Raw genomic sequence first — 17,614 nt, 5'->3', positions numbered from 1 at the left:
AATTTACAAAGAGATAATACAAAACTTTGTTACGTGTTTTGTAGGTTTTAGGATGAGAGCGTTTTAAAAGGTAAGGTTGAAGTGGATAGAAGTAGCGACAATCCCAACAGCATTGTAGTGCAAAAAAGGGTTTTATGTCTTGCAATAAATCTAGCCGCTATAAATAAACAAAGGAGTAATGTCTGAGAACAATAGCAATGAGCATAGAAGAAAATAATAGTAGAAACTGAAGCGAGAATAAAGGACTGTACCAACAAGTAGCGTAACAACAACGCTATGGTGAGATAGCCCACTTCGTGTACCTGGTGAACTTATTAGGCCATGGATGAGACATTACTGAAACAGTCCAAGCAAGGTCTATGTTCGAGCTGGGCTGGCATTGTGAATAGCTGTAGATTGTAGCGTGGCCAGTTGTAATTCTTTCTAAAATTTCTCAGTTTCATTACAATAAAATATAATCATCCATTACTCATCTTGTTGTTTACCCTCTCGAGTTCAGTTTACAAATAAGAATTCTATCCAAAGTATGCATTAATTCATTAAAATGTTCTCAGGTTAAATATATAGCCAGTGTTAGAATAAATAATGTAGTTTGAACCTTAACTGGTGAGGTGTAACGTTTAGGTTTCGTAGAACCTCATGTCAGGCTGGATTTTTCGATTCGATGAAATTAATTTTGTTGTTTGCTGTAGCCTCTAACGGAAATACTTCCTTAAATTTAGTGAGTCACTGTCACTGATTGCTTAGACCCTGGTTCGAGTCTTTATTTGACCCAAGATTCTTTCTTCCTATTAGCAAACTTTTTTCCAGCTCAATGTCTAGTGATGGGCTACGCTGTGTAACGAGGAAACATTACCTGAAGGCCAGTAGTACCCTGAGAAAGACTTGATCTCAGATGTTGATGCGTCTTAATTAAAAAGAAATAATTAAATGATTTGATTGCGGTTGGGTTGATATAGTCACACTTCTTAAGGTCTCCATGAATGAATGCTATAGCACCATTAAAGTTAATACAATTCCTTTTTCACTATTTCTTATAATTGTAAGAACATCTGTTCTGCCACTACTCTGCAAGTGGAAGAACTAGGCCAGCGCACCCACAGGTTGCACATTAACAGCTACACACCTTTGACACCTTTAAAATTACAAGTTTGCACTCAACCTGGTACAGATCTCTGATAAAAATAACACAACGAGAGAAATCAACTAGCCGATTGTAAGTTCGATACTTATATCGAATTAATTGAACCATTTATTTACTTTTTGTTTGGTTAAGGAGCGGTTTCTGTTTCCCGAGGCACTGCAGCCAAAGTACTGCGACTAGACTCGTAGATCAAATCGATCAAATCACCCTTTTTTACGAAGTCTTGGGTTTTACACTCCAATTCTTTCGATGCCATGGCCACTTATGGTTTCAACTTCCAAAGAAGTCTAATAAGATTTTTCCGCAAGCCGTTTCCTCCACTTTCACCCACAGAAGGAGTCTCAAGTAATAAACCTAGATTATAAAAATCTCCCCTTTTTACAAGATTGCCTATCTGTCGTTTCTGCGTATTGTCTCTCAGGACTTCCAAGTACCACTGTTCCCATAATATACAGGGTGTTCAGCATAAGACTACCGTTACTTCAGGAGGTGATTCTGGGCGACATTGGAAACAAAAAATTCTATATAAACTATGGCTTTTTAGCAAACAGTTGTCTATATTTCTCAAACTATTGTAGCTAAAGCAATTTCAATAAGCTCATTAGAAAGAAGGTTAAATTTCCTTTTAAATAAGCTAATTTATATTTCAAAATAATAATATTAAGTATTTCACTTTGTGACCCAAACATAAGAAATAGCAAGTTTCTAGTTTTTTTCAAAAACTTTGACTTCATTATTCTCAAAAATATTACATAGGGTAAGGTCGGGTGAGATGGCCAATCGGGAGAGATGGCCAACAGCCGAAATTTAACCGAAATGTCGTCCGACGGCGCTGCATGACCTCTCAAGTGATGAACGTTCATGTCTGACTACAGTGAGTATATTTTGGTCTGCGTCAAAGCGTTATTAATTAACTCAGAGAATAAAAACATTATCGCCTCAACAAAAAATTTTATGATAGTTACATACTGCGTGCTGCAGCGAATGTATGTGACGAAATTTAGTGTTGTTTTCTACATATTAGGTAAGTACAATATACATTAATGAATCCTATCCTCTAAAACTGTCAAAAATTATACGTTGTGTTTAGTTTATCATGATGGACATCTCGCTCTAGCATTCGGTACAGATGGCCATCAAACAGTAGGGTTAGATGGCCAATTATTTTTACTCTTTTTTTTTCTGTTATAGTTTGGCTCAGTTTCCAATTCAGTGCAGAAAAATGCCAATTACGCATAAAAGACAGAACACTAACCGCGGAAATTATACTGAAGAAAATTTGAGATCGTATTAACCCCACACCCAAAACTGTCGTCTCTGCAGGAAAACGAGCCAAGTCTGTTGCCACTTTATTAACTTCACCCGAGCACATTGCTATTGTGAAAAACAGAGTTGCAAAGAAATCCAAACCAACAAGAAATACCATCCCCAAAGAGACAATTCTGAAAGAAAGGATTGTCCGAAAAAGAAAACGCTCACCTTCCCCAAGTTCCGATGAAGAGGACGAAACAGAAATTGAATTTGAAGAGGAAAGTGATGCCATTTTAGAAATCGATGAAACTGAATGTACAGGATATGGGGAAAGCTAGAACAAGACCAGAAACAAAAGATTGGTTGGAATGCATAATATGCCGGAAGTGGTTTCACGAAAAATACTCTTCTTTTGCATACGCTTGCCAAAATTGTAGTAAAAGCGCATTTAAAAAGATGAAGAATAAGTAAATATTAAGTAACCATTAATTTTTTTCTATTATTTTTACGTTTTACTAGTGCAATTTCGTTTACAATATGTGGTCATCTCTCCCAAGTTACTCTGGCCAACTCACCCAACCCAGTGGGGATAGATGGCCAAATGCTATTTTGTTTTTGTAAGAATAAAAAAATGTTTCCCTTAGCATTTTTTATGAAATGTTTACCTTATCTTATGTTTGTGAGCGTATGAGGTTTCCAAAAATAATAATAAAGTAAGCCTAGCCCTCACCAAAAATTTGCAGGCACACTCCAAATAAAATGGTGGCCATCTCACCCGACTTTATCCTATGTTAAAAACGTGCACTACTCATGAAAAATATTCGTACCTTTCGAAAGGTATACTATGAATAGTGGTTATTTTAAAAATTGATGCAGAAATCTCTGATTAATTGCAAAAAATAGGGGACAAAACAGCGTCGGCATTATGAAAGGAATTCACCTACATCAAATTGCTGAACACCCTGTATACGATATTGTATCAATGCAGCACTGCTTGCAGGTACACCGTTTATCTTGACTAGCCCAAGCTAATAGGGTGAATGAAACTTATTGACCCCCTAAATTGATTACCTCTCAAGTTTAAAAGCTCCAAGGACCGCAAATGGAAGGTGAAACGACACACACAATGATCGCCAGGATGTTCTCTACTCGACCAAAGTGTACGCTCATAAACAACGGCTCAAAATCAGGAAGCAGATATGCCAGACTAGTAACCTTCCTCTTCTGAATACTATTCTCACTATACTACCAGAGGAGCTCGTTCCCTTCAATTTTACCCTCATAAAATCAATTAAGAATATAGTTCACAAATTCTGTTGTGATGTTATATATTTTTTTATTTTTTTTTTCGCATTGGCTTCCGCCATACAACCAGCATCGTCTAGGTGCTTATCACTAGAATATCACTCACTCTCCATTCTTACTTATAAATACATTCGCTTCACACATTCATCCCTCTACTATATACAACTATTTACATAAACTTACAACTAATGGATGGATCAGTACTCTATATTCCTGCCATCCTTATAGTTTAACCGAAATTAAAATCACGTAATCCTTCTCTAATCATTTTCTTCCATTCATTCTAATCGGCTATAACTTTTAAATACATTCATATTTCATTGCTAGCTCTGCTATAGATTTAAGCAGATAGATGTTGGTGGAGAATATTATGTCTTGGTAGCGAAATGGTGCATCTAAATACCTGTATATGTCGTCAAACATTCGTTTCCTTTCTACCACATAACGTGAACATATCATTATTATATGTTTGAAATCCTCCTCCTCATTGCAATCTACGCAAAGAGAAGAGGATCTTTTGTAATATTTTAATTTCTTTATACACAATACAGTAGCAATTGAAAGTAGTATATGCTAGCAGTGTGCAACAGTTAATTAACCCCAACATACGAGGGTCGTTTGAAAAGTCCGTGCAAAGTCAGAGAGATAGCACTACTGGCGCGTATCGAGGTTATGTTTAGTTAGTAGCATCTCTTGAAAGAACACACACCAAGTTTCAGCCATATCGGTCTATTTCTTTGTGTTTGGCATTCGTTTGAATGGAGGAAGTCGAGTGATTTTCAAAAAATGGACGAAAAAGAATTTCGTGTGTTGATTAAACACTACTTTATGAAAGGCAAAACGCCTCAGGAGACTAAAGAGAAGCTTGATAAACATTATGGTGACTCTGCACCTTCGATTAGAACAGTTTATAAGTGGTTTCAAAATTTTCGGAGTGGCCATATGGGCACAAGTGACGCTGAACGTTCTGGACGCCCTGTTTAGGTTACTACTCCAGAAATCATTGATAAAATCCATGATATGGTGATGGATGACAGAAGAGTGAAGGTGCGTGAGATTGCTAGTGCTGTGGGCATCTTGAATGAACGGGTACATAATATTTTGCATCAACCTTTGGACATGACAAAGCTATCCGCAAGATGGGTGCCGCGATTGCTCACGCTTGACCAAAAACGAAATCGTGTGAAGTGTTGCAAGGACGGTTTGCAGCTGTTCCAGAAGAATTCGCAGGACTTTAAGCGTCGTTTTGTCACTGTGGATGAAACATGGATACATCACTACACTCCTGAGACCAAAGAACAATCTAAACAATGGGTTACCAAGGGGGAATCTGCGCCAAAAAAGGCGAAGACCGTTCCTTCGGCCGGAAAGATTATGGCGACTGTCTTTTGGGATTCGCAAGGAATAATCCTCATCGACTATCTGGAAAAGGGTAAAACTATTACAGGTGCATATTATTCATAGTTATTGGACCGTTTGAAAACCGAGCTGCAAGAAAAACGCCCACGATTGGCCCACAAAAAAGTCCTTTTCCATCACGACAACGCACCAGCTCACACCTCAGCAGTTGTGGTCGCAAAATTAATGGAAATAGGGTTCCAACTCGTTTCACATCCCCTCTATTCTCTAGACTTGGCTTCCTCGGACTACTATTTGTTCCCCAATATGAAGAAATGGCTGGCGGGAAAAAGATTTTATTCAAACGAGGAGGTGATTGCAGAAACGAATGGCTATTTTTCAGACTTGGACAAATCCTATTATTCGGAAGGGATCAACAAACTAGAGCAGCGTTGGACGAAGTGTATAAGCCTAAAAGGAGACTATGTTGAAAAATAAAAAAGGTTTACCCCAAAAAATTAAGTAGTTTTTATTTTTGCACGGACTTTTCAAACGACCCTCGTAAGGGTTGTTTAGGAAAAAGAATCAATTAAAGTAAATGTTCTGCTCAATTTAATTAAATTTATGTAATTTTCCTGGCGTACATATCTCTCCGTACTTCTCTAATTCAGACGATTTATTTTTTGTAACAAATTCTTGATAAAATCCAGTTGTTGTTGAATCCATATAAGCATCCATATTGTTTTTAAATTTTAATTAAAACTGTTGTAAGCTGTAACAACGGGGATTATTGTAATAAAATACCGAAGTTATTTTAAAACAAAACAAACTAAAAACAAAAATCTATATTTTATCAACTCTAAAAAAGCTGTGTATCTGTTTTTGAGATTTGTTTTTTTTAAAGTAGAGATGAAGATTACATTTTTATAAAAATAAATTAAAGTAAATAACAGAAAAACAAAATTCAAAGTTTAAAAATAACATAAGAAAATACTATAAACATTTATACTGCTTACAAAGAAGGAAACCATATGGAACAAGATTTTGAACATGTTACCAATGAAAGGAGTCCAAACATTGTTAATGATTTAAAAAAAAAAAAATGGAGGGAAAAAATAGATATAAAACTGTATAACAGATGTGGAAAGCGAGGAAATACCGAATGAGTTCAATGCAGCCAGGTTGGCAGAGAAGAAATGCTATGCAGGTGTGTCCAACTAGTTGACTCTGGCAGTTGCTATTAAATACAGATGGAATCGAACATTGTTGGAAATAAGAAGTGGAGAGAAATGTATTTCTGCTTGTTGATAATAGGATCGGCCTATGTTTTACTTGAAATGAGAACTGAGTGCTTATTAACTTGGAACCGAATAATGCTTTCTGTAGTTTACGATTGATGGTATATTTTTCTGTCTCTGAGCCTCTCTCTTAAAGATGGTATTACGGTCGTGAAATTTTGTTTTTGAATTTTCATTGGAAGTAGAGGAGAAGGTGGTAATTTGGGACGGGGTTGAAATTTGGGGCACCCCTGTTTTTGTGGCTATCTGCTCAGTTTTTGGTGCCTTACTACTCTTTGGGGTAGGCTTTGTCTGCTGCAGAAGGCAGCTTTGTCCAAGAGAGGACCATGTTGATTTTGTCGATGCTAAAAAGTTTTCTTAAGGTTGATTTTTCCTCTGCTTTTGGTTAATACCGAGGAAAGTTAGAATAAATTCCCTTAGACATTATAAAATGTAGAAAGTAGAGAGTTTTAATTGCCAGTATTATGGATTTCAAATATGAATGTATATTGGGGAAAAAAATGAGGTTATATTGTACGCGGTATACGGTGGTATTATGGGACAGCGTTGTCCTATATAACAACCTCGTTAATCGTCTGCCGAACAAGTATGAAAAGTGGCACTGAGGACGAAACTAGTGTCTTATAAATACTTTTTTTCCCACAGGGTAGGTACTATAAAGGGCCTAAAAAGATCATTTCAAAGATTTCTTGACATTTCTCTAAGAAAACTGATTACACCCTAATTTTTATCCTTAATCTACGATAATTGTGCAAAAAATATAGTTTTGTGGCATATTTAAGGCTTACTTTTTACAATTCATGGAGAAACGGAAAACATTAACTATAATTATTATGTGTGTCCCCATATTACGACCACACTTTCTGAAAACCCAATATGGCACCACGACAGACTTTTTCAGTGTAACTCCAGACTCCTTGCTGTAATCCACTCAGGACCCCACATTTACAATGACTAATGTGTGTCTATGATTTTACTTCAGAGTAGACTTTTAATTCAGTAGTGTTCAAAATATGCAAGTTAAAAAAAGGGCTGTCCCATATTACCACCTTCTCCTCTATCTGTTTACAATTTAACTTGTACTTACACATTTATTTACATTGTGACCGTAATAAGCAAAAAGATTAACCTGACGATCGTTTCTATGGTAACAGTGTTTCAATAAATTGTGACTGAAGCAATCAACCATTTGATGCGTCACTCCATTTCGGTGCTGTTATATCAGGATAAGGTTTTGTACAGAGTAGAGTAGTAACCATCACTCAGTTATACACAATATATTATACTATAACCCTGATGCTATTTTTGGTACAATAAAATGGAATAAAAGATGAGGAAATGTTTAGAAATTTTATCAAGTAAGAAAAAATACATTAGTGTAGGAGATACCGTGAAATACAACTTGAGATACCATTAAATGAGATACTACTAAAATAAGCTGGAATAATTTTACACATTAATAAATTGAAAAGATTAATTAAAATCATCCCAAAGGTAGCATTTTATTAGGTACTTTGTAATTAAAATTGAAGCGTTTTCATCATCACTATTTACCGTAATAATAAAATATAATTTTATCTACACTTTAAGCAATTTTTATCCAGACTTTTGTATATACCAATTCTACGAGGGTCGTTTGAAAAGTCCGTGCAAAAATAAAAACTACTTAATTTTTTGGGGTAAACCTTTTTTATTTTTCAACATAGTCTCCTTTTAGGCTTATACACTTCGTCCAACGCTGCTCTAGTTTGTTGATCCCTTCCGAATAATAGGATTTGTCCAAGTCTGAAAAATAGCCATTCGTTTCTGCAATCACCTCCTCGTTTGAATAAAATCTTTTTCCCGCCAGCCATTTCTTCATATTGGGGAACAAATAGTAAACCGAGGGAGCCAAGTCTGGAGAATAGGGGGGGGGATGTGAAACGAGTTGGAACCCTATTTCCATTAATTTTGCGACCACAACTGCTGAGGTGTGAGCTGGTGCGTTGTCGTGATGGAAAAGGACTTTTTTGTGGGCCAATCGTGGGCGTTTTTCTTGCAGCTCGGTTTTCAAACGGTCCAATAACGATGAATAATATGCACCTGTAATAGTTTTACCCTTTTCCAGATAGCCGATGAGGATTATTCCTTGCGAATCCCAAAAGACAGTCGCCATAATCTTTCCGGCCGAAGGAACGGTCTTCGCTTTTTTTTGGCGCAGATTCCCCCTTGGTAACCCATTGTTTAGATTGTTCTTTGGTCTCAGGAGTGTAGTGATGTATCCATGTTTCATCCACAGTGACGAAACGACGCTTAAAGTCCTGCGGATTCTTCTGGAACAGCTGCAAACTGTCCTTACACGATTTCGTTTTTGGTCAAGCGTGAGCAATCGCGGCACCCATCTTGCGGATAGCTTTGTCATGTCCAATTATGTACCCGTTCATTCGAGATGCCCACAGCACTAGCAATCTCACGCACCTTCACTCTTCTGTCATCCATCACCATATCATGGATTTTATCAATGATTTCTGGAGTAGTAACCTCAACAGGGCGTCCAGAACGTTCAGCGTCACTTGTGCCCATATGGCCACTCCGAAAATTTTGAAACCACTTATAAACTGTTCTAATCGAAGGTGCAGAGTCACCATAATGTTTATCAAGCTTCTCTTTAGTCTCCTGAGGCGTTTTGCCTTTCATAAAGTAGTGTTTAATCAACACACGAAATTCTTTTTCGTCCATTTTTTGAAAATCACTCGACTTCCTCGATTCAAACGAATGCCAAACACAAAGAAATAGACCGATATGGCTGAAACTTGGTGTGTGTTCTTCCAAGAGATGCTACTAACTAAACATAACCTCGATACTCGCCAGTGGTGCTATCTCTCTGACTTTGCACGGACTTTTCAAACGACCCTCGTAAATACATTAGGAAAATAAAATCTAAGGAAATCGTTTACTGGCCGGCACTCTTGGCCAAACTCTAAGAGGTCGAGACCACTTTTCTTCGTGCCAAAGTGGTTCAGGTTACACAGAACTTTGGTACAGAGTGAGTTTAGAATTTAGCAGCGGCTGCTATTGCGGTCTCCAGTCTTACCCTAGTCAGAATAGACAAACTCCCTACCTACGTAGAAGCACTACTGTTACTACTTAAAAGCATTCTAGCAATGCTGTCGTCTAATGAAGCCTTGATCTAAGTTTTGCAATACATTTTAAAAGAAGGCAGTCATCCATTGTTTTTTATCTATCGAAAGCTTAACTTTAATCGATAAAAAGTATGTAAAATTGATTTTTAAAGTAATGTTAAAGCAGAAATGTTCAAGAAAGAAGAATACGAACTTTTACTTTTTTCAACAGTATTTATTACTTTTTTTTCATGATTTAAGGCGCGTCAACATCTAAGGTTATTGGTACCCGGAGCTTTTTTCTGTGCACTGCCGGCCTCCGGACCGTGTTCTCTCGTTATAGACAACACTGTGAGCTGTAAGAAGCTCCTAGGACAGGGATGGCGAACCTTTTTGAGACGCGGTTCAAATTTTGTTCATTTTTTTTTTTTAGTACTAGCTCTTGGGTCACTAATGCCCATTTGCACAAGAGTTAAGTTTAGAAATTTTAAACTGAATATTTTCAAAACTAAACATCTTTAAAATTCAGTTGGCTTAACGGGTAAAACGGGACGAATCAAGTGCTATGGAAGTCTCTTTTTACAAACATAACTTGAACAAAACCTTACAAGGATGTCAATTTTTTTAACAAACAAAATATGAGTAAAATTATACATTTTATTTGATATTTTGCAAACACTTTTGCTTTATTTCAAATACTACAAAAGCATTTGTCGTCATTTACGTTTTAGAACTGTAATGATCAAACTAAAGGTTATAGATAGCATTTAAATTGCTTTTGTGTCAATGCGTGATTGAAAAAAAAATACAGATAGAATATAAATTATCCACACAATTAGAAAATCTAAATCAACCCGCGTAAACAAACAAATGGTTGCCTAGCAATTGTGGGTCAGTGAAAAAGCTTGCGCGGGTCATAGGTTCGCCATCACTGTCCTAGGATGAGAAAAATCTAAGGGTCAGCTGCTGGAATCGAACCCGGGACCTCCGCGTGGGAATCCAATACACTAACCTCATAGCAAATCCCTTCCCTTATTATTATTATTATTAATAGGTGGAAAGTCCTAGGATCAGATTGACAGATAAGATAAGATAAGATAATAGATGGGACGGGACCTATGCCCCAAGGCACCGCAGCCACAGAAGACTTATTGTGCCAGTCCCTTCTTAGTTCTAGTAGGCGAACCCTCCCCTCTTAAAGAGGTCAAGGACTTTCCCTACTAGTTCTTTTTGCGCTACTATCTCCTTCGGCCTCAACGTTCCAAAGGTTTCATAGCGTTGCAATCGAACAACAGGTGAGAGGCCGTTTCCACCTCTTCCTGACATAATCTGCACAACGGCTCCGAGCTGATAAGCCCCACCTTGCGCAGATGCTTCTTGAATCGACCGTGCCCCGTGAATAGGCCTGTAATCAGAGTAATTTGATTTCTGCCCAAACACAGGGTCTCTTTGGATCTTTGCTTACACAGCCAAGGCATCAAGGTCTTGCTGTGTTTAACCCCAGGACACATCACCCAGTTCTTTTCATGCTCCCCTCCAGAAACAATCTCTGAGAGCCGCGCGAACCGAACCCCTGGTGATCCCCAGGACAGGCTCTGGACCGATGAAAGGAGTGCTAGCCCCATTCCTGGCCAGAAAATCAGCTTTTTCATTCCCTTCAATACCCACATGACCCGGCACCCATTCCAACCGAACTTTGTTGTGCCGCGCCAGTAGTCCCAGGGCCTTCCTGCATTCCCAGACCAGGGAAGAGGTGATTCTGAAGGATACGAGAGCCTGGCTGTCCGAAAAGATGCGAATCTCCCTATTTCTAGGTTCCATCCGCAGGTTTTCCTCAGCGCAGATTGACAGATAATATGGAGCACTGATACCAGAGATCTTGGTATCAGAAAATGGTGAACCTCTGATTTTGACTGAAAAAGATTGTAGTTTGTTCTTGAAAGAGACCAAGACTCAGTATTGGGTGTTGTCATGGTAACGATTATGAAGACTGATGTTATGCTTTCAATTTTATTTTAAAACGTTTTGTTTAATCAGGAAAATCAAGACGAGGTTATCTACCTTGGCGAAAACCGCCGGAGAACATTGTCTTTCTTATGTTGAGATTTTGACTGATATCTTTATGAAAATAAACTGGGAAATTATTTTGAGTCAAAGGAAGGGGGAAAAAAAAAGATGTATTGACTTCCAAGCTGGTAAAACAAGCTGAAAAATGGATCTGCATAAAGAGGTGTACCACATACTTGCTAAGACGGAGAGAGGGAGAAGCATTGTTTTCAGTTTAATGTAAAGTTATGCGAAGCAAAACAAACATATATAAAGCTGGAGCAAGTTAAATTTGTTTGCTTTTTTGTACTGTTAGTTATTTTTTTTAAGCTTTTAGTAAAAGGTCGGAGGAAATACAAAAAGAACAGCCAGTTACTGCTGGGAGTTGAGGTGAGAAAGAATGAGTCTGTGTGTAAATGTGCGCGTACGTGTGAAAGAGACAGAGTGAGTAAAAATAAATAAAAAGAACCTAGTAGAAGAAGGTTTTGTTGTGTTGGAAGTGGTTACCACAAGGTGTGCTTGTATTTGTGTGCTGGCAGCTTTTATAAGTATTTCATTACTTCCTGTACTGGACGCACTGTTTGTTCTGATACTGTTGGGTAGCCAGACAAATGTCTGTAATTAGTGGTAAAACATGCTGGAAGTTGGGCGCTCACTTTTCTCATCCACCACGTCAAACCGGCCATTTTACTTCTCTTGAAACAGTCGGGGGTGGTAATGGGCCTGCCACAGAGAGAGTGTACACTGTGCGCGTAGAAACAACAACCACCTCTTAGAAGCAAGTGGAAGGACAAAGTTGTGAGACAGAATGATGATGCCTGGGCTTCATATCCCAGCATACTTCTTCTTCTTCTTCTTGTTCGTCGTCGTCGTCGTCGTCGGGTCTGAAGATCCTGGGTGTGTTTGTAGGGGTGTGTACAGTCAACTGTGGGGGCATGGATTAAACCTTTAATATACGTCACCATTCCTTTCTTCATCGCCGTTGAGGATGATAAAGTGTCATTACGCCGCCTTTGCAATTCTCCTCTCTCGCGGACTTTGCTGCAGTATAATTGCCAGAAAATTCTTAAACGAAATTGAAATAAATTGAAACAAATATTTTTTAATTTCACTCAAGGTTTATTAAAACTTATTACACCTATATTAATTTCGTTTAATCATTATTTATTTATTTATTTACCCTGTCATGCCGTTAGGCTTACAGAGACAGTTGGCGATAAAAGTTAAGAACATATAGAAACATTGCACACAAAATTAATTAGAAATATAAAAATCTTCTTAATAAATAAAGTTATAACCTTCGGACTACAACGTACGTAAACGCGCGTACGTCAGTTGTCAGTGGCGGGAGAGGGTAAGGACTTTGAGTAGCTTCCTTTTCAGTTTTCCTGCAGATGTTAACGCGGCAATAGCCAACACCAAAGGTACGTGACTTTGTAAAATTCTAAGAACATTAAGACTGGGTCAATATGACCCCACGTTCTGTAATACGAGGTGTGTTCAAAAAGTAACGGGAATTTTTAAATTTCGCGGGTTTGGAGAGTCTTATTGTAATTTTTTTTTTTTATTATGTTGGTACACATGCCCCTGAAGTACGATAAAATTTTCAGTAATATTCATTGTTTACTTCTTAAGTGGCAGCCGTTAAGGTTAGACGTGTTTTTCGAGCTTGGCGATTTTTGTTTGTTAAAAAAAATGGATCAAAGAATTTGTATTAAATTTTGCGTAAAAAATGAAATAAAGTGTGTGAAATGTTAATAAAGGCATATGGTGAGTCTGCTATGAGTAAAACAAGGATTTACGAGTGGTATAAGCGTTTCCAAGATGGCCGCGAAAACGTTGAAGATGACGAACGACCTGGACGTCCAAGCACATCAACAACCGATGAAAACGTGAAAAAAGTGAAAGAAATGGTTATGAACGATCGCCGAATCACAATCAGAGAAGTCGCTGATGATGTTGCCATATCAATTGGCTCATGCCATGAAATTTTTTCGGATGTTTTGGGTATGAAACGTGTGGCAGCAAAATTTGTTCCAAAATTGTTGAATTTCGAACAAAAACAGCGGAGAATGGAAGTTGCTCAAGAGTCACTCAATGAAGTCGACAACGATGCGGATCTACTGAAACGTGTTATAACAGGTGACGAAACATGGGTTTACGGATATGATGTCGAAACTAAGGCTCAATCGTCCCAGTGGAGGCATTCTGGATCGCCAAGACCGAAAAAGGCTCGACAAGTGCGGTCGAATGTGAAGGTTATGCTCACTGTGTTCTTCGATTTTAATGGCATAGTGCATCATGAATTCTTGCCACAAGGTCAAACAATCAATAAGGAGTACTACCTACAAGTTCAACGCCGTTTGCGTGAAGCAATCCGAAAAAAACGCCCGGATTTGTGGCAAAACAATTCATGGATTTTGCACCACGATAATGCACCTGCTCACACTTCATTGCTTGTTCGTGAATTTTTGGCCAAAAACAAAACTTTAACGATGCCCCAGCCTCCATATTCGCCAGACATGGCTCCATGTGACTTTTTTCTTTTTCCAAACATAAAGAGAACATTAAAAGGCCGTCGTTTTACAAGCATAGATGACATTAAAAGCGAATCGCTGAAAGAGCTGAAAGCTATCACAAAGATCGAGTTTCAGAAGTGTTTCGAGGATTGGAAAAAGCGCTGGCACAAGTGTATTGTATGCGAAGGGGACTACTTTGAAGGCGACAATATTAATGTAGATGAATAAATAAATATATTTTTTCAAAAAACGAAAATTCCCGTTACTTTTTGAACACACCTCGTATGTGCTGGTTTTTCAATAATCTGTTTTTATAAATTATTCATTTTATTGTTTTTCCTGGAAGGTTTCTACGTTTTTGTTAACCCTCTTAAATTGTTTCTGCTGTCATCGATGCACGTTACTGGAACTGTGAACCAAAACACGCAAAAACCTGACATTATTGACTTCTACAACTTGACGAAAGGTGGAGTCGATGTTTTTGACAAGTTATGCCACAGCTATTCAGCCAAAAGAGCTTCCAGAAGATGGCCAATGCGCTATTTTTTTGGCGTACTAGATGCTGCTGGAATAAACACCTTCGTATTTCATCGGCTCAATAACAACCCAGGGAATCGAACCATCCGATCCGACTTTTTGAAATCATTAGCGTTCTTATTGGAGGAGCCTTTCATGAAGCTTAGAATGAACAACACAAAGCTACCCAAAACTGTACGAACCGAAATAAGAACAGTTCTGGGGCTTCCAGAATCTTTGGAAGCTGCATCTACCCCTCCTTGCCGAGACCGATCAGCGACAAGAACGAGATGCCACCTGTGCAAGAACGACAGGAAAACATACAATTCCTGCGATATCTGTGCCTTACCAATTTGTAGACAACGAAAAAATTAAACGTTTGTGCGTTCGATGTGGACTGGAAGGAACTATTGAAGATGGACGAGAATTAGTTACCTAGTCCCTTGGGGCAGAATGATATAAAATGTTAGGTACCTAATTATTTTATTCTTTCGTGTTTGTTTTTCATTTTTTTGTTTCTTGGAGTTACCTGAATTTTGTAAATTTTAGTACCTATTTTTTAAAATTAACTATTTAAGTACTTTTTTTTTATTTGCACCTAATAAATTAGAATTCATTGTTTCCACTACCATGTTAATAAAAGTCTGATTTTTGAAAATATTGATTTTATTATTTCCTTAAATGTCAAACAGGTCTTATTGCAAATAAAAAATGAATTGGGCCAAAAAGACCCAACGTTGTAATGCATGTCTCGGCAATTCACGTTGTTGTCCGAAGGATAATTATAAATATACTAATAAGGGAGAGAAAAAATCAAATAACAATATGTTATTATACATGAAATAAATTTAAATCAAAAGTTTCCTAATTTTAATACAGTAAATACTATACTATTACAATAAAAATAAATATCATTCATTTAATTAAACATTCAGACTTGTTGTCTATATTTGAGATTTATTTAATTATAAACTTATATCTTAAATTTGTGAATGTTGGGCAGATAGAAATAAAATGGGCTAAATTATCACTTTTCATTCAAACTGCAGACTTTACAAATGTTACCATCAAATTTTATAATTACTTTAGTTTAAATAAATAGAACAGATTTACTTATTAGCTAACCGAAGTTGTGCAACCAAGAGTTTATTAATATTGTAAAGTTTTTGTCCTTTTACTAAAAACTTCACAGCTACAACTAGTAGTTATTTTAATTTATACGTGGGTTTGATAAATAATAAAACTCGCTCAATTTGTAAGTAATAACCTGATTTATTAACACATTAACATTACTAGCAACTAACGCTATTCATTACATCTACCATTTACTGCAGTCACAACAGTTTACTGTTACTTACTCACTAGGCACGACTACAACAGGGACAAGCGCCCATTTATCCCAGGCATACGGGGAAATATCAAGACCTATGGGAGGAGCTGGAGGCGGACCCGATTTTGGGCCTGCCTACGGACATAATGACTCCTAGGCATGACTTCCAAAAACCCTTCAAAGTCCTGATTTTAGACAGAGGGGCATGGAAGAATGGGCCGCCAATTACAGGCGAATCTATGTGGTACACGGACGGGTCTAAGATGGATGACGGAGTGGGAGCCGGCGTGTACGGGGCTCATCCGAGATGTAATATCTCGGTGAGCCTGGGAAGGCTAGCTACGGTCTTTCAGGCGGAGCTAGTCGCGATTATTATCTGCGCTACCGAAATAAGAAGGCGGGGAGTGTATAACTCCAGAGTTGTCATTTATTCGGACAGCCAGGCTGCTCTGCGGGCAATTGACTCGTGGGAGATCAGCTCAAGGCTGGTGTGGGACTGCCTAGGTGCACTGAAGGAAATCAGTAGCCATAATAAGGTCTTCCTGGTTTGGGTACCTGGGCACTCGGGTCACAGAGGCAATGAGGCGGCGGACCGCCTGGCCCGGGAGGGTTCAATGAGAGCGCTTATCGGGCCGGAGCCGTTCTGCGGTGTCTCAAGATGTCTCAGGAGCACATCCATTAAGCTATGGATGCAGGACCGATCAAGGGAATGGTGGGTCAAAACTCCAGGCCAGAGACAGGCGAAAAAGTTTATCCATAGCTACTCGCCCAAGCTAACTGCAGAACTACTCCAACTAGGCCGGGTGGCCATAAGGATAGCAGTTGGCATTCTCACTGGCCATTGTAGACTAAATAAGCACATGCATCGCATGGGCCTGGCAACGGATAGCCTGTGTAGGTTTTGTCAGGAAGAAGAGGAGACGGCACTGCATGTGGTATGTCAGTGCGAGGGGCTGGTCTGGCTAAGGTACCGACTCTTTGGCAAAGAGAAGCTGGTGCCAACAAGCCTCAGCCAGGGCCCTCTCTCGGACCTATTAAGGCTTTTAAGGCAAGCAGAACTCGAGAGGGTGCTCTGATGGCAGGTGCTCTGATCGACCACCTGGGAGCCCCCCCCCCAATTCCATAGTTTGGTTAAGGACAGGATAGGGAGAGGGTCTTCAACTAGGGGTATGCCACAATAGATCCTTGGGGTGTCGCGGTGGCGTAGGCTGAATAGCCAACTCCCCCGATGGAATCTAATCTAATCTAATCTCTACTTACTCACTACGTAACGCCACAAAACTGTTCCACGACTGACCACTGGTCCGCACTGCACCGAATTGCACTAGTCTCAGCTGCACTAACAAAGTTCTACTCACTAACTGGCTACCTGCCCAACTGGCTAACTCTGAAGCACTCCGCAACACTGACTCTCTCAAAAACTGTCACTTCCAAAGTGTCTCTCCAAACTAACTTTCCAAGACTAACTCAAAACTGCCCCACTCCGTCTGTCTCACGCCCACCTGCCGCTCACTGGCCGAGGAAAACACATACTGCCACCACCCCAACTGGGGCCGCCCTCCACCAACTCTCTGTCTCACTCCAACTCCGACTGTCTCACTCCCACCTGTTAATCACTGGCTGGGGAAAACACATACTGCCACCACCCCAACTAGGGCCTTTCTCTTAGCTGGCTTTTACAGCGGTGGACCGTTACAGGCTACGGTCACTAAACTCCTCGAAACAATTTAGCCCTTTCTTCTCCGGCTCAGGTAAAGTCTGGCCTT

At 38.9% G+C, this 17,614-nt stretch overlaps 1 protein-coding gene across 12 annotated transcripts in view; it reads left to right on the top strand.

Annotated features, from left to right (window-relative positions):
- Nucleotides 1-17,614, top strand: part of CARPB (Carbonic anhydrase-related protein B) — a 458,344-nt gene that overhangs the window by 380,508 nt on the left and 60,222 nt on the right. Inside the window, exon 10 of one of the 12 annotated variants that reach the window (XM_074141639.1) lies at nucleotides 11,475-12,512. The exons of the other annotated variants lie outside the window; for them this stretch is intronic. Within the exon in view, the coding sequence (XP_073997740.1) occupies nucleotides 11,475-11,540 (66 nt within the window). The 3' untranslated portion in view covers nucleotides 11,541-12,512. Of the gene's footprint in view, nucleotides 1-11,474; nucleotides 12,513-17,614 lie in introns of those variants that run through there. 12 annotated transcript variants of the gene reach the window in all.

Source organism: Rhodnius prolixus, unplaced genomic scaffold, assembly GCF_049639745.1.
Source record: "Rhodnius prolixus isolate KJV_2025 unplaced genomic scaffold, Rpr scaffold_6, whole genome shotgun sequence".
Taxonomy (NCBI): Eukaryota; Metazoa; Arthropoda; class Insecta; order Hemiptera; family Reduviidae; genus Rhodnius; species Rhodnius prolixus.
This window is presented reverse-complemented; position numbering and strand designations above follow the sequence as displayed.